Source organism: Pseudonaja textilis, chromosome 5 (genome assembly GCF_049901715.1).
Source record: "Pseudonaja textilis isolate UNSWEBS1 chromosome 5, rPseTex1.2, whole genome shotgun sequence".
Lineage (NCBI taxonomy): Eukaryota > Metazoa > Chordata > Lepidosauria > Squamata > Elapidae > Pseudonaja > Pseudonaja textilis.
The window spans coordinates 27391839-27414199 of record NC_141994.1 but is presented as its reverse complement, the minus strand read 5'-3'; the positions used below and the strand labels follow the sequence as shown (position 1 = coordinate 27414199).

Sequence of the window (22361 nt, the reverse complement as noted above, 5' to 3'; positions counted from 1 at the left end):
TAAATGGGAAACCTGAAACAAACCCCAAACCAAACACTTAGAAGCGAAATATACAGATTTAGTGTGAGAGAACGGAGTCCTGGAGATATAAGCAGGTGATCTGTATCTCCCAAGCCATTTTTGTCTAATGAGGTGAAAACATCTTTATTCCGCTAAAAGGATTACACCATGTTTAGCATCCCCTTTCCTTTGTGACGAAAGAAGTTCTTAACTCAGAACTGTTACGGTTAAAATGCTATTTTTCTAGGTGGCCTCCTTTCTGGTTTTTCTTGTGTGTGTTTTTTTCATTTTATCCTGTGATCTTCATGCTTCATCATCCTCTGGCTGGTTTCTTTTCTGGTTTAAAAAACAAACAAACAGACAAAAATTTGGAGTGGGTATTTTATGGATTTATTCATAAAAAGCATACTATTTTGTTATGTCAGTTTTACTCCAGGGGATATGGAAGGCACCAGGCTAGTAACTAGAAGTAGTGGGTTCTAGTTCCACTTTGACATGAAAGCCATCTGGGTGACTTTGGGCCAATCACCAGGAGACTGTGAGTTCTAGTCCCGCCTTAGCCATGAAAGCCAACTGGGTGACTTTGGGCCAATCTTCAAGAGATTGGGAGTTCTAGTCCAACCTTAGGCATGAATGGATGACTTTGGCCAATCACCAGGAGACTATGAGTTCTAGTCCCGCCTTAGCCATGACAGCAGTCTCTCTCTTAGCTGAACCCACCCAAAGTTGTTGTTGTGGGGAAAACAAGACTAGGAAGGAGCATTATGTATATATTTACAGCCATGAGTTGCTTATAAAAATAACAAAGTTGAGACATAAATTAATAAAGCAAAAAAATAATAAATAACCACCACCACCACACGAAGGGGTTGGACTGAGGGTACATGACTCTCCTAAAACAGTCAAGGGACAGACCTGAACCTCCCTTCTCTTAACCCCATTTTCTGAACCATCCTAACAGCTTTGCACAGACTGAGAAATTATAACGGATTTGTGGAGACATCTAGGGGAAAAAAAGCGATAAACAAACCGATAGTAAAATTAAGAATCAATAACCAAAATGACAGTTAGAAATCAAATGATATTTTTGATCAAGCCATATTGATGGACCACAAGGCATCGTTTATTATTTTACAAGGTCGATACCTCTGCTTCGCTATGAAACTATGTGGTCGGGTTTAGTTTTGGGGGAGGGAAATAAGGGTGGGGAATTCTGCCTCTGCCTACCAGCATCCATCAGTATTCATCTGGCTAGTGTCTTGTCAGTGTGTCAGAGAGTTGAGGGCTGTTTGGAAAGTGAAATAGTATTTGCTGTGTGAGCAAGGAGACAGCAAGGAGCCTGGGCATGGCTTAGCTCAACTGTTTTGTACTAATGCTGCTTGGTGCTGTAAAATTAAAACTGAAACTGAAACTCCTCTCCTCTGCTTGTGTTTTGCGTTTGGAAGAGATTTCTTTTTTTCAGATGGTGAGGGGGAATAGAACTCCTTAGCATCAGAGCGTGTTAATAATAATAATATAGGAAATACTTAATGCTCTGATGGTTATTTTGAAAAATCCTTTCTTAGTGAGCCCCTAGAAGCCAAGAGGAGCATAAATGCCAAATTTCAAGTTTGTAGGCTTTACAGTTCTGGAAGATTTTGTGATAATGGGTGAAGGGCATTTCGCTTTTATGTATATAGATTAAATTTACTGGCTGTCCATCTTATCGCTGGGAGGTTTCCAATGTTAAAAAAGGTTAAAAAATTATACAAAACCTGTGCACAACACAAACAAAATACCATAAAGAGGTAAACTAATCAACTCCCACTTTCAGCTCCTAACATTGTAGAGACCACAGGATGACCGATCAATTTTCGTAAAGGAACAATTTCTATACTAGAAAGAATTGGTAATTTTCTTGCTACGGTTCTTTCATCCATCCTTAAAAAGCCCCAGTAGGGAAGTTTGCAGCTTACATGGATAACACCCCAGGCCACCTCTTCATGTTTTAAGTTAAAATATCTATAGGCTAAATATTTAGTTCTACCCTCCAGAGGTTGTTTGCAGAATGCCTAAGCTTTTGCTGTCCTTTGATCAGAACTGGGGCTGTATAAATACACAAGTCACTTTGTGTGACCACAAGCAATGGATGTTCCTTCACTGCAATGCATGAGATTGGATTTGTTTAAGGTTTCAGACCATTCATCATGGACTTCAACAACATAAAAGGGCTCCATAAAATCTTTTTTCCACTGAGATTTCAATCTTGGCCAGTTCCAAGCCTCCCCTTAGCTGTTGGTAAAAGCCAAACAGCTTAAGAAAATCACTCAACAGACTGAGGGAAAACTTTGTGGTTTTCTACTACACTTGATTTTCTGCAAATTAGTTTCCAACTTATTAGAGGGATAGAACTACAGATACTATATTTCGGAGAGCTGAAAATGATTTGTGAAAAGGTGTGCATATCCGCCCCTACTTTCTCTCTCAGATGCATCCAAAAACATAAATTTTGCAACCGTTTGAAAGGTAAGTTATTCCCCAGAAAAATTATTCAACTGACCTTAAAGATAATCAAGAGATTTGAATATATTTTTCCTAAAATGCCAAGTTAGAAACGTTTAGATTGTGACAGGAACTTGCAAGGAAACTGATATATATCTATTTCCACCACAAAGTACAAATCTGATAAATTATATTAGTATTTCTCAACTGTGGCAGCTTTAAATTGTGTGGACTTCAATTCCCAGAATTCCCCAGCCAGTATGATGGGAGTTGAAGTCCAGACAAACTGACTGAGGAATTCTGGGAGTTGAAGTCCAGACAAACTGATTGGGGAATTCTGGGAGTTGAAGTCCAGACAAACAGACTGGGGAATTCTGGGAGTTGAAGTCCAGACGAACTGACTGAGGAATTCTGGGAATTGAAGTCCACACAAACTGACAGGGGAATTCTGGGAATTGAAGTCCATGCAAGCTGACAGGGGAATTCTGGAAGTTGAAGTCCAGATAAGCTGACTGGGGAATTCTGGGAATTGAAGTCCATGCAAGCTGATGGGGGAATTCTGGGAGTGGAAGTCCAGACAAACAGACTGGGGAATTCTGGGAGTTGAAGTCCACAAATCTAAAAGTTGCCAAGGTTGAGAAACATTGGAATACAGACAAGGGGAGTGAATGAATTGTTGTTGTGAAAGTGGCCTCCGATTGTAATGCTTTTTAAGATAACCTTTTTATATATTTCACTGAATTATCCAGAATTTGGGAAGGAAAAAACTAGTGGACGTAGCATGAGGGCCTACATCAATGTTTTGCGAAGGAGGGTTTCAAGCTACAAGAATTCCTAGCTCGCTGACTTTTCATATCCCAAGAGATCATGTCAAAAGACAACCTTCTCCAAATCGGCTTACCAGCTTGAGCAAATCAATTAATTTGTGGACATCTTCTCCTGTGGAGAGATCTACGAAATCTTTGGGTAATCTGTAGCTCAGATACGGACTTGGCTGGACTGTGAGGTTGCTGTTCGTGCAACGGAATGACAGAGACTCCTAATTTGGAAGAGAAGAGCAAAATTGAGAAAGATTGACTCAATTATTTCCTTGCAAAAAATTTTATGTACTAATTAATGAATCAATGCAGTCTAATATATCACAATTTCTCTTAGTTTCCACCCATTGTTTCTTGCCTTGTCTTCTGGTGCTTTGGAGAATAAGTTGACTTCCTCTCCTTTGGGGCAGCCCTTCAGATATTGGAATATTGACATGATAGCAGGGTTCCAATATCTCTGCCATAAAGAAGAGGGAGTCAAGCTATTCTCCAAAGCACCAGAAGGCAGGACACGAAGCAATGGATGAAAACTAACCAAGGAGAGAAGCAACCTGGAACTAAGGAGGAATCTCCTGACAGTGAGAATAATGAATCAGTGGAATGGCTTCCCTTCAGAAGTTGTGGGTGCTCCATCACTGGAGGATTTTAAAAAGAGATTGGACAGCCATTTTTCTGAAATGGTATAGGGTCTCCTTCCTGAGCAAGGAGGTTGGACTAGAAGACCTCCAAGCTCCCTTCCAGCTCTGTTATTCTCTTATATACAAATAGTGAACAACTTCAAAATATCGAATAGTGATTTCATAAGCTGGGGGAGGGAAGATGGGAATTCTTCCAAAACACGGGTCAAGACCAGAATTTTCTAGGAGACCTCTGGCCATGAGAACCACTCAGGGAGCAGGCAGTCCACCAATCTTAGAGCAACCTCCTCCACACCCATTAATCATGGCTTGTTTGCAAGTTGGAGAAAGGAGATTCCCAGAAGTGAATGGACAGAGCATGAGGGCCTGCACCAGGATTTCTCAATCGCAGCAAACTTAAGATGCAAACTCCAACTCCCAGAATTCCCCAGCTAACTCCCTTTTTGGTAACGTCCCAAGACAAAACCATTAATAAACTATTCTATTCATTGCGGCTCACAAGCCAAAATTCTTACGGCCCATGAACTTTCCATCATTTTTATAGCTAACATTCATTTCCAACAAGGCAAAATTGCAGCAATGGGTATGCATGTATGTATGTTTGAATACATGTATGTATATTTATTTACTTACTTTGTTAGTTATTTATTTTGTTACTTTCTTACTTTACTTTCTTACTTAATTATTTATTGACTTTACGTTCTTAGTTACTTTCTTACTTAGTTACTTACTTTCTTACTTAATTACTGACTTTACTTTCTTACTTAGTTACTTTCTTACTTACTTTACTTTCTTACTTTACTTACTTTCTAAGTTATTTACTTAGTTACTTACTTTACTTACTTACCTTCTAACTTACTTAACTTTCTTACTTAGTGACTTTCTTATTTACTTCCTTATTTAATTACTTCCTTATTTATTTATTCTTGCCACACAGTAATTCTGGGAAGTTTTAAAAATTTTTTAAAAAAGGAAAATGTCAAATGCCTATCAAAATCAGGAAACCTGATTTAATTACAGTTACTCCTGTATATAGATTTGTCCTGTATTTTGTTTTAAATCCACCTGTTCTGTTCTCTTACCTCTTCCATCGCTGCTCCTTCAGTTTGGTCATTTTTCAAACTGTTTCCAGACCTGATTTCTTCCCATGTAAACAGCAGAGAGTCCGTCACTTCCCCGAATGGATTAAAATCAATGAGCCAAACTCTGCCCTGAAGGAGGATGGCAAGAGTCAAAATGTTAACTATCCATATGTGGACAGCATAAAATAAAATACAAACAACACAATCCTTCTTTTCCTTTTCAGATCAGTTATGTTTTTGTTTCAATGGTTCTGAGCGTTAAGACACCAATTCCACATAAATCTGGATTACTACTATTGGGAAAGAATCTAGATAATCCAAACAGGATTCCTTCTCACTTTATCTTCACTGTGAACTCGTGAGGTTTGTCTTAGATGTTTTCTCAAAGTTGCTTCATTTGTCTGGGTACAAGCCCTGCTTATCTGATCACTGCCTTAGTAACCCCTCTTCCTCCTGCCTTCAAGGCCATTCCTTATTCCCTCTGTAATATGGATTTCTTTTGAGATATGTTTTTGGGCTACCTGACTTTTTTCTCTCCTCCAGTTAGTGACCAATTCAGTGTTTTGAAGATCAGACCAGGTTGCCTAGATGCTGCCAATCTCTTGGGAGAGAATCGGGGTCTCAATTGTATACCTTCCCAATCATTAGCACGGATGTAGAAGAGAAAGCTCACTTACCATACTGTCCCTGTAGACATCAAATACAACTAAAAAGGAAGGGGGGAAAAAAGCAGAAAGTAGGAAAAGTAAGTATACTTGTAATTGTTAGAAAATACCAGCATCTTATTCAAATTAAAAGGGTACTCACAATCCTCATCCAAAAACTTATACTGTATGTGCTTCGTGAAAAAGTCCTGTATGCATCTACAAATCTCTTCTTTCTGTTTGGAGATATGTTCGTAGTACTGAGTGTAGTCTCGCTGAGATATGCCTGGAAGACAAATTATCTTCATTATAATTTTTTATTAATCTTGCTACTGCAAGACTTCCTTGGAATTAAAGCACAGTGGTAGAATATGAGTCCCAGCGATACCGGGCTGTTGTTGATGAATTAAAACAAAAAACAAAACCTTGAACCTGCTTAGATCTTATTTATTCTAATTAGTTACATTCGGAAGGTGCCAAACATTTCCTCTGTTGCTCTGTCACTTGTATCCTTACGATCTATATTGACTGTTTCCTACTATGATTTGATTGCTTATTGTACCCTCTGACTATTATTAAGTGTTGCACCTGATGATTCTTGACTCTTGATGAATGTATCTTTTCCTTTAAGTACACTGAGAGCATTTGCACCAAAGACAAATTTCTTGTGTGTCCAACCACACTTGGCCAACAAAGTATTCTATTCTATTGTATTCTCTTACAGAATTGTAACTGATGGTATTTCTGATTACTGAACCCATGCGTTGTGCTAAACACAACCTCCAAAAGGGAAAAATAGCCAAATGAAGGAAGAGTAGACTTCTTCCAATTACAAAAATACAGGTAGTCTTCAACTTACAATCGTTCATTTAGCGACCGAAGTTACAACGGCGCTGAAAAAAATGACTTAGGACCAGGGGTGGGACTCACATTTTCTAAGAACCGGTTCTGTGGGCGTGGCCAGGTGGGCGTGGCCATGCAGCTGGGTGGGTGTGGCCTCTTTTGTTTTTGCAGCACCCCCCTCCATGCTTCATTTTGGGGCCTCCAGGGCCTCAGGGCCCATTTGTTTGGGGGTGCCTGGGGGGGGGCATTTGTTTTCCCAGAATGTTTCCCTGGAGCCCAGGAAGCCAAAAAACATGGAGGGGGGGCGGCACAGTTCCCTCAGCCCCTTTTTGCCTTCTGGGCTGCAGGGAAGCCTCCTGGCAAGCAGTAAGACACCGAGGGGGATCTTGGCACAGCTGATCGTCGGGAGGAGAAAAAGAAATAAATACCTTAAGGAATGACTGGATGAGGGAGGACGCAGGGAGGGGAGGGCAGAGAGGGCGGGCCAGCCAGGGGCATGATTTCCTGCTTCTCTGAACTGCACAGAATCATAACAACCAGTTCTGTAGAACTGGTCTGAACCAGTAGAATCCCACCCCTGCTTAGGGCTGTTTTTCACATTTATAACCATTGCAGCATTCCCACAGTTGTGTGATCAAAATTCAGAGAGTTGGCAACCGACTCTCACATTTACGATGGTTGCGGTGTCCCCGGGGATCACGTGATCCCCTTTTGTGACCTTCTGACGAGCAAAGTCAACGGGTAAGACGGATTCACTTAACAGCCGTGTTGCTAACTTAACACCTGTAGTGATTCACTTAACAATGGTGTCTCTAACTTAACAACTGTAGTGACTTAACAACCAGGGGGAGAGAAAGGTCATAACATGGGGTGAAAGAACTTAATATTTAACTTCATGAATTTCTTTTGCAAATCCCTTTTGCAAAATTCTTTTTGAAAATCCCTTTTGCAAAATTGAACACACACCTCCCTCTTATGTGTATCGTATTATGATGTGCTCTTTTCATACATCTTTACTGCGGCTGTCCATGTGTTATAAGGCATATGCTAAATAAATAAATAAGCCAAATTAAGGATTAGCATGGTAGGTACATCTGGGTAGAAAACATTTTGAGATTTCGTTTTCCCTGTTTGAAATCTTGATAACCATATTTTAGAACGGAAACCTCTATATGTTAGCAGTTTCCGTGGGCAGGCTCTACAGATATGCCAGAGGTTTCTTAACAAGATCCAATAATGTTAAGAAAACTAAATTTCTTTATGTGATGCCAACAGAAACCCTGCGAACTCCGGATTTCAAAGCTGCATTAACAATTGTGCCATGAACCAAAAGAACAGGCAACTTGTAGCTTAAAACAAAAAAAAATGTAGAAAGGAACATGTTATTAAGTCCTCAGGCAATGCATAAATATTAAAATCTAATGAGGATGGTAATTCACATTATTGAGACATTATATACACATTATTGTGTATTCACACAAACAGAGCTACTTGGAGAATTATGGGAAACACTGTACAGAAATGATTGTGAGTTATTATCAAGACAACAAGAATTATAGCCAAACTTTTGTACATGGTCTTACAGATGAAATGCAGGAGAGATAAAAAATATTTAGAAAAGCTTTAGACACAGCTGAGGAAAAATGAGCTTTAAATAACTGATAAACTCACCGATAAGTTTGTTTTCCTTCACAAAGCACCTAAACTCTGCCCCAGGAATCAATTCACACCATTTTCGGAGGACAAGCTAAGGAAAGAGGTGGGGGGGAATTCTGATTAACTGGCACACACACACGCACAAAAAAACCCACTTTCATTTTAAGGGATAATTAAGAAGCTCTGTTAAGAATGTAAGAACTCATAATCTTAAGCAGCTGAAACAAGCCATGATAAAGTCACACGTGGAATGAAGGCACCATGCAAAAGATATGAATTGTGGAATGCATTTAACTTTTTATTTATTTATTTTACTCGGCTTATAGGCTGGTCTAATCTAGTTTTGACTCCGAGAGGTTCACAATCCTATTATACTTAAATAAGGGTAAAACTGTGAGAAAAACAAATCCAATAACAATAATATCAACCAACTACAATAATTACTGTGAGATGGGCAGTTTCCAATTTTTATATCCCTCATTCTATCTCTCTCTGTCCTATCTATCTATCTATCTATCTATCTATCTATCTATCTATCTATCTATCTCCTATCTGTCTATCTTTATATCTATTCATGTCTCTCTTTATCTAATCTATTCATCAGTCTATATCTATCATCTATATTCATCTTTCTTCTATCATCTATGATTTATCTCTACATATCTATATATCTATCCATCTAATCTCTCTCTCTCTCTATTCATCAGTCTATCTTTCTTATATCTATTCATATCTATCTCTCTTTATCTAATCATCAGTTTATATCTTCCTCTCATCTATCGTCTATCTAATCTATCTCTCTATATCTCTCTATTTACCTCGCATCTCTATCATCTATCTAATCTACCTCTATATATCTAATCATCTATCTATCTATCTATCTTTCTATCTATCTATCTATCTATCTATCTATCTATCTATCTATCTATCTATCTATCTATCTATCTATCTATCTATCTCTATCATCTAATCTCTCTACCTCTATTTCTCTCTCTCTCATACCTCTCTATTATCTCTATATCTATTAAATTTATTAAATATTAATTATCTTTTAAATATCTGTCGTATCTATCTATCCATCCCTCTAGCTGTTATAGCTATTCTCTCTCTCAACTAAACAGATTTGCATGCATTTAATTTATTTTTCTCCTGGTGTGGGAGGAAAACTTTTGGGGTAGATTCAAAATGCTACCCTAGGACGAGTAGCTGTCGTGCTTACTTCATAATTCAACGAAGGGTCAGGGGAATCATCGTTGCAATGGATAAACCTAGAGAGGAAGAAATGCATGTGATAGATTTGCGACTATGTCTTTAACAGCCACAAATATGAGCCACTGATTGTGACAGGCTTCCCGGTGTCACACTCACCACTTGTTAACAGTGCTAATAAACAAGGAAACAAATCAATTGATGAGAGCAAACCCCACCCCTCCTTCCAGCACTGATGTTGTTACCTAGTTGTGTAATGAAACGTCTGCAAGAAAACAACCAAGCTCAGGGAGCACCAAGGACCCCACAATCCTCCTCCTCTTCCTCCTATTGTAGGAGTATAATCTCTCCCTTTTTTCCATTTCCATCGTATTTGATTGGTGCTGTTAAATGAGTGATTTTTTTACCCTGCAGCTGAACAGTCTCTGTTGGGTTTTCCTTCCCTCCTTTTAATCTATAAACCTGTTTGAGCAACTAAATAAAGAATGAAGCCAATTTTCACCTGTTCAGCACTTTCCTTCCTTATGCCCAATTAACAATTATCATTTTCACTTCCAGGGGGGTTGTCAGCACTTAATCAATACCGAAACCCATGGACTGAGTCAGGATGTCTCTTTATTTCAGATTCTGACCAGGTACCTTCATGGGGACCTGGAATGGATCTTTAAATAATAAAGGGGGACAAAGTAGGACTATTACCACGTGGAAATTAAAAATTAAATCTGGATGCATAAGAGCTTTCTCTACAAAGGCCCATTTGCTGAGGTGCATCCCTGAGGCATAGAAATTGCTCAAAAAAACCCCAAACCCAGGCAACACTTTTGTAAAGGAACCCATATATAGGAGATGACCAGGCTGAGCCCGAGAGGGGGTCAAACACATCCCGAGAAAGTGATGAAGCACCCACAACTTCTGGAGGCAAGCAGTTACACTGGTTAATTGTCCTCACTGTTAGGAAGTTTCTCCTTAATTCCAGGTTGCTTCTCTCCTGGATGAGTTTCCAACCATTGTTTCTTGTCCTGCCCTCGGGTGCTTTGGAAAATAGGCAGACCCGCTCTCTTGCTTATGGCAGTCTCTCAAATATTGGAACTCTGCTATCATGTCGACCTTGGTCCTTCTTTTCTCTAGACTGGCCAAACCCGTGTCTCATCCTGCCCTCTGGGGCTTCGGAAAATAAATTGCCCCCCCCCCCGCTTCTACTCCAACCCTGCTCAAGCAGGAGACCCTATACCATTTGAGACAAGTGACTGTCCAGTCTCTTCTTAAAAGCCTCTAGTGACGGAAGCACCCACAACTTCCGGTGGCAAGTTGTTCTACCGGTTAACTTTTCTCACTGTTAAGAAGTTTCTCCCCAATTCCAGGTTGCTTCCAAGAGTCCTGCATCCAGTTTTGGTCACCACACTATAAAAAGATGTTGAGACTCTAGAAAAAGTGCAGAGAAGAGCAACCAGGATGATGAGGGGACTGGAGGCTAAAACATACGAAGAACGGTTGCAGGAACTGAGCCTGGCTAGTCTAGTGAAGAGAAGGACCAGGGGAGACAGGATAGCAGTCTTCTGATATCTGAGGGGCTGAGGACAGCCCCCTCCACAGAGAGGACAAGGGGTCAAGCTATTTTCTAAATAAATTTGCTGATTGCTTATTGTACCCTATGACTATCATTAAGTGTTGGACCTGATGATTCTTGACTCTTGATGAATGCATCTTTTCTATTATGTACACTGAGAGCATTTGCACCAAGACAAATTCCTTGTGTGTCCAATCACATTGGCCAATAAAAGAATTCTATTCTATTCTATTCTATTCTATTCTATTCTATTCTATTCTATTCTATTCTATTCTATTCTATTCTATTCTATTCTATTCTATTCTACTCTACTCTACTCTACTCTACTCTACAGCACATGTAGGCCAGACAAGGAATAATGGATGGCAACTGAGAGATTCAACCTGGAAATAAGGAGAAATTTTCTGACAGTGAGAACAAACAATCCATGGAACAGAAGTTGGCCTCAGAAGTTGTGGGAACTTCATCACTGGAGGTTTTCAAGAAGAGACTGGACTGCCATCTGTCAGAAATGGTGTCAGGTTGCCTGCTTGGATGTGGGATTGGATTAGATGACCTACAAGGTCCCTTCTAACTCTGTCTGTTATCTGTTATTTGCTTCTCTCCTTGATTAGTTTCCATCCATTATTTCTTGTGTGGCCTTCAGGTGCTTTGTAAAATAAGATGACCCCTTCCTCAAATATTGGAATACTGCTATTATGTCCCCCCTAACTAAGACGCTGAGCTTGTCGATCAGTTTGGCAGTTCAAATCTCCAGCGCTGTGTCACGGAGTGAGCTCCCGTTACTGGTCCCAGCAGCTTCTCCAACCTAGCAGTTTGAAAGCAGGTAAAAAAATGCAAGTAGGAAAATAGGGACCCCTTTAGTGGGAAGGGAACAGCGTTCTGTGTGCCTTCGCAGGCATTTAGTCCTGCTGGCCACATGACCATGGAGACCTCTTCGGACAGTGCTGGCTCTTCTTCGGCTTCGTAATGGAGATGAGCAGCGCCCCCTAGAGCCAGAAATGAATAGCATGGATGTGCGAGGAGGGGAACCTTTAACCTTTCCCTAGTCCTTTTCTCTAGACTGGCCAAACCCAAATCCTGCAGCTGTTCTTCATATGTTTTGGTCTCCAGGAGAGACACAAGGGAAGAAAAGGAAGCAAACAATATAGTGGGAGGTTTTTTTTTTAATCTCCCTGTTCAAAAAAGGGCAGATCCTTTGTGACGAAACTTACGGCTGAGTGAAGTCACGAGTGATGAAATCCGAACTTTTCAAAAGCAGGAAAATATCACTGAGGCTGTTGCATTTCAGGGAATTATTCATGGCGATCCAGTAGGCGTCCTAAAGAAAACAGATTAATTGTCCAATTTCTTCAGAAGTCTCTGTTCTGCATGACAATAACTCATTCAGGAGGTTGCAGAAGCTAAACTTTTAAACTTTCCCCTAAATCTGTTTAACACCCCGCTGAAAATGTACAAGGCTTTGTTCAAGTTGATTTATGCTGGTTTGTAGGGTAAATTGGGATTTTAGCAGATTAGCACAGCGGGGTCCTTTTAAACCACACAATTTATAGAACCCTTGCTGCATTATCCATCTAAATTCCGTTTCTTTTAATGTTGGTCAGAGGGAGAACTTTTGCAAAGGAAAGGCCTAAAACTTCAAATGTCTGTTTCCAAATTCAGAACAGAAACTTAAAATGTGTGCTTCAAAATTCAGAACTTAAAACTGAAAATGTCTGCTTCAAAATTCAGAACTTAAAACTTAAAAAGTTTGCTTCAAAATTCAGAACTTAAAAATGCTTCAGAATTCAAAACTTAAAACTGAAAATGTCTGCTTCAAAATTCAGAACCTTTCTTCTCCAAGGAACCTTCCTGAACAGTTGAGATGCATCTTCTCAAAGATGCTTAAATACAGATGGTCCTTGACTTACGACCACAATTGAGCCCAAAACTTTTGTTGCTAAGTGAGTTTTGCCCCATTTCTCCACCTTTCTTGTGCCAGCATGGCTAAGTGAATCCATGAAGTTGTTAAGTGAGTCACACAGTTGTTAAGTGAATCTGGCCTCCCCATTGACTTGGTCATAAATCAAAGACTATCTGTTACCATCTAAAAATGAAGTCTCATGTTGGAGACGCTATCATCCTCACAAAAATTAATATAATAATAGGGACAGCTTTGGTAGGTTTTTCTTTTCAAGGGCTGAATAAATCTTGACTGAGAATCTGAATAGAACTTGCAATGCGATATTTGATTCTGTCTCCCTCAATTCTCAAAGACACGAGAAAATAAAACTGCAGATTAAAACTGCAGATTAAATGAAATAACGTTCTTTTTTTAAAAAAAGGCCCTGGGATGCTTGAAGTCACAAAGCTGAACTTCATCCCAAAAGTCAGAACTGGAAAAGCTTCTTGGACGAGAAGTGAAACTTTTCAAGGAAAAAAAAAAAACAAGAAAGTCATAAAATGAAATTATAATTTGCAGGGAAACGTTTCCGGGAATTGTAAATTTGCCCTTAAATTCAATTCAAATTACCCTTGGAGCGCTCCAATTAAGCTTCGGGAAAACACTGCCTCCCAAGGAATGGATGGCCTCTTCAACTTTAAGGGAAAATTCAGGAAATTCTGGTGCCTGGAAGACCACAAAAGACAAACTGTTTCTAGAAACAAAAACTAACGCGAACAGTATTCCAGGAGAAACAATGCTGTATTGCACTGGTTGCATGAAAGCCAAATGTTTACAAAAACAGAACAAACTCAGCATGGATACTTTAAACAAATTAGGATCTCAACAAACTTCCTCAAAATATTTGCAATACTTGGATTTGAAAAATCTGGATTTTTTTAAAAATACTTTTTATTGAATTTTTACACTTTTAAAAACAAATCAATATACAATTTTTGCAGTAAGTTGTGGCATCAATTTTTCCATTTATATTTACACACACACATACACACACACACACACACACACATCATTTACATTTTGTATTGTCTTTTGTTCCTGTTATCTAACCAAACATACCATTTTCCCCAGACAGTATAGTATTCTTCCTTCTCCTGCAATTCCATTATAAGTTTATTCATTTCTGCACAATCCATAATTTTCTTTATAATTATATTATCTGTGGGACTACTCTCTAATTTCTATTTTTGGGCATATGTTATTCTAGCTGCTGTCAGTATATGTATTATTATATATTCAATGTCTTTCTTCTATTCACCTCTGATTATCCCTAATAAGAACATTTCAGGCTTAAGTTCTATTTTTAAACCAATTATTTCTGGATATTTAGAAGTTTAGCAGAACTAATGTGCAATTAATCTGACTGAAGGGTCCTTGAGGCTCCCTGAGTTTGGCGGTTTTCTTGCAGACGTTTCATTATCAAAACTACATAACAACATCAGCACTGATGATGTTACCTAGTTGGATCATGAAATGTCTGCAAGGAAACCACCAAGCTCAAGGAGATACCAAGGACTGTGCATTTCAAACCCTGTACTACAGATTAACCTGATTGCTAAATAGCCATGATGGACATTGGATGTTGCAATGGATTTCTCGCAATGTTTTAAAACACACTACTACTCAAGTTTGATCACTATGTCCGATGTTTACTTCACATTTTCTTTGAAATACACTTGTCTGCTTTAGGAATGACTTGGAGGCCAGCTTTAATTTCTAACTTAGGAAAAAAGTTCATTGCCTGATAAAACCCAAGAAAAACTAGTTTAGCATTTGCTGTCCTTTAACTCAAGACTTCTTAGGTAATTTAGATCTCTTGCAATTAGACACAAGGACAGTTTTTTTCCCCACATGCCATCCCTCTGCTAAACTACTCATTGCCACAACACTGTCAAACTATTTACTGTATTATTACTACTCTTCTCATCCTTCCTATTACCTACCTCCTTTCTACTTACGACTATAGCCTCGTTGCTTGTATCTTTACCATTCATATTTTTTTATTTAGTTTCCTAGTATGAATTGGATCGCTTATTTAGTATCCTAAGACTATCACTAAGTGTTGTATCTTACGATTCATGATGAATGTTTTTATAATGACTATGATGATTTATCACATTACTGAGAGCTTATGCACTGAAGACAAATTCCTCGTGTGTCCAATCAGACATGGCCAATAAAAAATTCTATTCTATTTTTATTTATTTCTATTTCTACTCCTATTCCACATTCTAGTGTGTTCTATTCTATTCTCTATATTCTACATTCTATTCTATTCATTTTCTATATTCTATTCTATTCTATTCTATTCTATTCTATTCTATTCTGTTCTGTTCTGTTCTGTTCTGTTCTGTTCTGTTCTGTTCTATTCCATTCATTTTCTACATTCTGTTCTATTCTATTCATTTTCTATATTCTGTTCTGTTCTGTTCCATTCTGTTCCATTCCATTCCATTCTCCTTCCTTTTTTCTCTATTCCATTTCATTCCTTATTCTATCCTGTTCTATCCTGTTCTATCCTGTTCTATCCTATCCTATCCTATCCTATCCTATCCTATCCTATCCTATCCTATCCTATCCTATCCTACATATTTTACATTCTATTCTGTTCCGTTCTCTATGTTCTATTCTACTCTATTCAAAAAATAATTGAATACAGAGGGACTTACCGTAAGGGTTGCCGTATTTTCATCATCAGACCACTGAAAAAAAAGAGACCAGAAATGAGTTATTTTTGATTGGGATGCAACTACTGATAGTGGTTTAACTGTGGCTAACCAATAAACATAATGGTGAATAGGTTCAAATGTTTATGGGCAACTGGATTTTTCTTTATTTTTTTTCTCTTGAAGAGACATTTCGTTTCTCACCCAAGAAGGTCTCACTTGATGCGACCCACACCTGACCCATTACAAGACCCTTACCTGATGGGAACATCACCTGGCATGAACCTCCCCATCACAAGAAAAAAAAAGAATAGTTACAGTATCACGTTTTTTACAAACCACAGTTTCTTCTGTCTCTTCCTCATCGCCTCCATCTTGGGTTATGGTTTGGGGCTCTTCTCTAAAAAGCAAACCAGAAGAGGAAACCTTTTGATGATCAAAGTTTTAACTGATTATTATGATAACCTTTTATAACATTTAAGGCTGGGGAAAAACATCTTTAAAAGCAAACCACTCATGGGGGAAAACCTCAAGATGAAAGATCATTCTGCTTTGGTCAATTTAATAGTATTTTTCCAATTAGAATAGAATACTTTCTTGGCCAAATGTGATTGGACACACAAGGAATTTATTTTTGGTGCAAAATGCTCTCGGTGTATATAAGAAAAAAAATGAAATACATTCATCAAGAATCATAAGATACAACACCTAGTGATTGGATAGAATAGAAATAGAAATAGAATAGAATAAAATAGAATAGAAGAATAGAAACAGAAACAGAAACAAGAATAGAATAGAAATAGAATAGGATAGAATAAAATAGAAGAATAGAAATAGAAATAGAAATAGAAACGAATAGAATTCTTTATTGGCCAAGTGTGATTGGATCCGCAAGGAATTTGTCTTGCTGCAAATACTCTCAGTATACATAAAGAAAAGATACATTTGTTAAGAATCAAGAATCATAATATACAACACTTAATGATAGTCATAGGGTACAATCAACAATCAAATCATACTAGGAAACAGTCAATATAAATCGTAAGAATACAAGGATATAAGGATATTGCTGAATAGGGGGAAGGAATAGAATAGAATAGAATAGAATAGAATAGAATAGAATAGAATAGAATACTTTATTGGCCAAGTGTGATTGGACACCCAAGGAATTTGTCTCTGGTGCAAATGCTCTTAGTGTACATAAAAGAAAAGAGACATTCATCAAGTGTCCAGAATCATCAGGTACAACACTTAATAATAGTCATGGGTACAATAAGCAATCAAATTGTACTAGGAAATGACAATGTTCGTGTTAAAAGCAGGAAATTGCAGGAAATTGTTATTGTAGGAAAAAAAACCCACTTAGCAAGATGATCAAAGATTTGGGGAACGCTCCAAATTGTTGCTTTGCCGAAAGACTCATTTAGAAGGTGGTGTTTTAAAAGCACAGGTAACTCCTCATCTTACGACCGCAATCAAGTCCAAAATGTGTTGCTAAGTGAAACATTTGTTACGTGAGTTTGTCCCATATTACGACCTTTTTCCATCACAGCTATTAAGTGAATCCCTGTAGCTGTGAAATTAGTCAGACTGTCGTTAAGTGAACCTGGCTTCCCTGTGGAAGGTTGCAAAAAGGAAATCACGTGACGTGATTTCGTTAAGTGTGAAAACTGGTCATAAAATTATTTTTTCCGTGCATTATAACTTGGAATAGTCACTGAATGAACTGTCGTAAGTCAAGAACTGCCTGTACTTACTGAAATATTTTGAAACCTTTGTACATATTCAAATTTGCATTCCAGGTTTGAAAAAAATATGTGGTGTTTATCATTGCACTTTAATGGGCTTAAGTCAAGCTTACATTTCCTTAGAGATTTAATGAAACACAAAATGTGAGATTTTTGGAGAGACAAAATGTGAGATTTTTGGAGAGACAAAATTTGAGATTTATGGACACAAAATTTGAGATTTATGGAGATACAACATTTGAGATTTATAGACACACAAAATTTGAGATTTATGGAGACACAAGATTTGAAATTTACGAGACACAAAATTTGAGCTTTATGGACATGAAATTTGAGATTTATTGAGACACAAGATTTGAGATTTATGAGGCACAACATTTGAGATTTATGGAGACACAAAATTTGAGATTTTTTGAGTGATAAAATTTGAGATTTTTTTAGAGAAAAAAATTTAAGATTTACGGAGACACAAAATTTGATATTTTTGGAGGCACAAAATTTGAATGCCTCTGAAGAAAATTGTATACAGTTTTACTCTTTTTTACTTTTACTCTTTTTTATTCTGTCATTAAAGGCACAATAATCATTGAAGAGAGGAAAAGCAGCTGCTGTATTTAGAAAAATCACAGCAACCCATATGTCATTATTTTTTAAAACACACCTTAATCTTTTAAGGACAATTTCTTACCTGCCAGAAACGACCAGGGTTCCATCATCCAGCAAATAATCCTTGACGTTCTGTGGGATTGGAAGGATGACACTAAAATGGGAAAAAAGGATTAAAACTAAATAATTTTAGAGAGCTTATAAATCTGAAGACACAAAAAAGAAACTACTTGTTTTGTACACTTTATGCAAATGCCTGCTGCTAGGGCAGTTCAGTTATACAGATAATCCTCAACTTACAACGGTTCGTATAGGGACCGTTCCGAAAGTTAGAATGGCACTGAAATATGGGCGTTTTTCACAGTTACGACGTTTGCAGACTTCCCACGTGATCAAAATTTGGCTGGTTGGCAGTTGACTCACAGTTACGATGGTTGCTGCGTCCTGGGGTCACGTGATCCCCTTTTGCGACCTTCTGGCCAGCAAAGCCGATGGGGAAGCTAGATTCGCTTAACAACCACATGATTCACTTAATGACAGTGGCAGGAAAGGTCTTAAAAAGGTCACTTTAAGAAACACCTTGCTGAGCAACAGAAATTTCTGGCTCTATTATGGTCGTAAGGCGAGGATGAACTCTATTCACTGTATTCTCATTCCAATCCCCCAAAATAAAACAAAACCAAAATGCTGAGAAGGAAAAACAAACAATAAAAGTGTGTCAAAATGTAAAACACTCACCAAAAAGGGTATTGGTCTAGAAGGCCTCCAAGGTGGCTCACAACTCCGTTATTCTGTTATCTTAAGTTTCTCACTCTTTTTTTCCTTTTTTTTAAACATCAGCTGATGTTTTCTTTAAACATTTCTTTTCTTAAACATTTAAAGACTCCAAGTGCATCCAGGTCATCCTTGACTTATGACTGCTTGCTTAGCGCCTGTTCAAATTATGACAGACTGACCTGGGGCCTACTTAATGACACCGATTCAAAGGTCCAATAAATTTTGGTCTCTGGACCACATTTGCAACATCCCGTGATCACACCTTGAGTTTTATGACAATTTCCCCCCAAAAACGGCAACCGCTTCCAGCAAAACCACACCCCTAACAAACTGTTACGACCCAAAAGGGGCGTGGCACAAAGGCAACACAGTCACTTAAGCGAGAAGAGCCCCTTTAGTACCTCCAATTTTGCCCCCAATGTCCAGGTTACCTTCGGCTGGAGAAAAAACTCTCCCAAGAACAGCCTTTAAGTGGGGGAAATTCTGTCCGAAAACAAAGTACATACAAACTATAACTAAAAATCCAAACAAACCAAGCTGAAGTAATTAACTGTACAGGGCAGGAGAAGAAATTGCAGACTTGAAAGGCCAACAAAACACACACAGTTGGGAAGACACTAGGAACCCAGATAAGTCTCGACAATAACAGATAAATTCACAATTTGCTCCCAACAACTTGCTGTGCGCAGCTTTCCTTTTTAAACACTGTGTTCCCAGCTGCAGCTAATGAAGGGAATCAGGGCCCTTTTCTCCCCCATAAGCCACGCAACCCACATTGCTCCTTTCTCCGTTCCTCCCTGCGTGCCCTAGGATGAAGACGGGGTGGGCCTGGGTCTTCCTCTGAACCCCCTCTCCCTTGTTCTACTTCACCCCTGCTCTGCCCAGCCGGACTTTGCCTTTCCCCTTCTACATCCAACAGAGCCACACTCCCACTCACTGTCAGCTGCTCAGCCTCCCTCTCCGAATCAGATTCCGACAGGGGCATGACACCAACCTTACTACAATAATATTCTCATAACTGCTGTACAAAATTGTGTCTTACGACTTTGACGGATACACTCCATTTTAGCCATAAATCAAGGACTATCTGTATTAAGGAGTTAATTCTGCTTCACCTAGCTTAATTCTGAAAAGCATCACTTTTAAACAAAAGAACAAAGGCACAAATCTAAAGACTGGCTGATTCTGTCTTGCATATAGAAACCTTACATATGAACTATTAGAAATCTCTAATTTCCAATAAGGTGTATCAGCAGAGAATTCTATAGAAATAAGCCTCTATCTAAAAATTTATGGAGATTCTCAGCCATCCAGGTCATGGTTGTCCCAAAGGTGCTTTTTCAAGAGGCAGCTGGACTTTGTTTTTCTTTGAAGATGTTTCGCTTCTCATCTGAGAAGCTTCTTCAGTTCTATCGTCCACTATTCACTCCAAACTGAGGAAGCTTCTTGGGTGAAAAGCAAAACCTCTTCAAAGAAAAAAACCCGGAAAGTCCAGCTGCCTCTTCTAGAAAAAGCACCTTTGGGACAAGCCTTCCATCTAATTCAAGGTAAAATTTAGTCTCGGGTACCTGCGGATCGTCTGCTTCTTGAAACGAGGATACCAGGAAGAGAACTGACAGTTGAGCATCTGTTCTTTCTTCATCTTTCTATTCCAAAGACAGCAGTCAGCTCTGCGTGAAAGGAAACAACACAACGTAACATTTGAAGACAAGTGCAGACAACCGTTTTTACCCCATTCATTAAAAGTGAGGAAGACTGAGTAGGGAGACATGGGAGTTTCTTTTAATATTGTTACTGAATGCCAAATATTTTACTCTGTATTGCAGGTATCTACGGGAAGGAGAGGTTTTAAGAAGCGCAAAGAGTTTGAGCAGCGTTGCTTTTGGGGGCTGAGATGTTATTTCCCTAGCCGGGGAAATATCCTCAGCCTTCAGTTTGGATCTAAAAAGTGTTTATTTCACTTCTGAGTGTCAGGAATTCTGGCAATGTTGGCTTGCGGGAACCGCTGGAACAGCTGGCTCAGGAATTCTGGGAGTTGAAGTCCGCAGGTCATAGAGGGGCCACAGTTGGTGAACACTGTTCTACAGGCACAGAATGACCTGTCCCAATCCCGGGGTTGGACCCACCTTGCAATCCCTGCCCCTAGGTTGAAGCCACCCACCAACTGGTCTCCCCTACCTTCTCCTTTCCCTCTTGCTCCTCCTCCTCTTTGCCTCCTTCTTCCTCTTCCATTCTTCTTCCCCCTCCCTTCTTTTCTTCTTCTTCCCTTTTTCTTCTTCTTCCTCTTCCCTTCTTCTTTTCCTGCTTTTTCTTTTTCTCCTTCTTCCTCTTCCATTTTCCTTGTCCTTCTTCATCTTCCCTTTTTCTTCCTGTTCCCTGCTTTTTCTTCTTCCTCTTCCCTTCTTCTTCCTCTTCCCCTTTCTTTTTCTTCTTCTTCTTCTTCCCCTTCCCTTTTTCTTTTTTTTCTTCCTTGCTTTTTCTTCTTCCGCTTCCCTTCTTCTTCCTTATTTGAATTTTTAAATACTCTGTAGTGTGATTGTAATGTGGTGTTTGGGGCACTGTGCTGGAGTAGCTTTCAAATTTCATGAATACAGTGACAATAAAGGTATTCTATTCCCTTCTTCCTCTCCCTTGCCTTTTCTTTTTCTTCTTCTTCCCTGCTTTTCTTCTTCCTCTTTCCTTCTTCTTCTTTCTCCTCCTCTTCTTCCTCTTCCTCTTCTTTTCCTTCCATTCATCTCAATATGTGTGTATGTGCACATGTATATATATCTATACCTATACACACACACACATCTACCAGCGTGTGTGCATGTGTAAATGTGTATGTATATGTGTATACACACACATTATATATACCTGCGTGTTTTGTGTGTGTGTGTATGTATACACACAGAGGCACACATATTGTGATGAATGGAAGGAAATACACACTTGTGTATCTGTACTTGTCTGTGTTATGTGTTTGCATGTGTGTATGTGTATGTGTGTGTGTGTGTGTGTGTGTGTGTGTGTGTGTGTGTATCTATATACATATACATGTATATGCATATACATGTATATACATATACATAGGTCTAGGTGTGTTCGGGTCTTTTCCCTTGTAAGATTAAGAGTATCTTGGCGACGTTTCGGCGAGGTCCCACTTGCCATCCTCAGGCTGGTGCTTTTGGCTTCGTGCTTGCACTGGCACAAAGCAGAAAGCACCAGCCTGAGGATGGCGAGTGGGACCTCGCCGAAAAGTCGCCAAGATACTCTTAATCTTACAAGGGAAAAGACCCGAACACACCTAGACCTACATACCTGTACCCGTGAAAATCTACGAAAACATATACATGTACATATACATATATGCATACACATTCAATTATGTGTGTCTTTGTGTGCGTGTGTGTCTTCGAGTGTGTATCACCATCACTTATGCTTATAAGTGCTTATTCACTTATGTAATTGGAAAACCTAGCAGACACACTCAGCCCACAACAACTAGCTCTGCAACAGACACGTGTCTGCGCGTGCATTCACACGTATCCTCCTCCCCCGCCTTTCCAGCTCCCTTCTTTTACCTGCTTACACCATCGTCCCAGCTGCTCCTGGAGGATCCGACCAATCAACGAGCGCGGCAGGCGGAACTTCACGGCTTCGTCTTCTTCTTATTGGGTAAGGCGTTGTCCTTCGACTAATAAA

The 22361-nt window shown here is 39.0% G+C and overlaps 1 protein-coding gene across 1 annotated transcript; it reads right to left on the bottom strand.

The window, feature by feature from the left end:
• Positions 1 to 117: 117 nt before the first annotated feature.
• CDC123 (cell division cycle 123) lies at positions 118 to 22269 on the bottom strand. The gene is made up of 14 exons (XM_087934398.1): positions 22241 to 22269; positions 20246 to 20347; positions 17983 to 18054; positions 15886 to 15946; positions 15550 to 15582; positions 13451 to 13546; positions 12153 to 12259; positions 9382 to 9430; positions 8178 to 8253; positions 5827 to 5949; positions 5697 to 5725; positions 5020 to 5148; positions 3383 to 3520; positions 118 to 336 (listed from the first exon to the last, which is right to left on the bottom strand). Exons 2-14 carry the CDS (start codon positions 20317 to 20319, stop codon positions 304 to 306), a joined length of 1020 nt encoding a protein of 339 aa, XP_087790524.1. The 5' UTR covers positions 20320 to 20347; positions 22241 to 22269; the 3' UTR covers positions 118 to 303.
• Positions 22270 to 22361: the final 92 nt, after the last annotated feature.

Coding starts and splice junctions, on each gene's coding strand:
- CDC123 (XM_087934398.1), bottom strand. CDS start 20,319: ATGAAGAAAGAACAGATGCTCAACTGTCAGTTCTCTTCCTGGTATCCT. Junction 15,947..17,982: donor ACCCTGGTCGTTTCTGGCAG/GTAAGAAATTGT, acceptor TTTGCTTTTTAG/AGAAGAGCCCCAAACCATAA. Junction 9,431..12,152: donor ACTCGTGACTTCACTCAGCC/GTAAGTTTCGTC, acceptor CTTCCTCTCTAG/GTTTATCCATTGCAACGATG.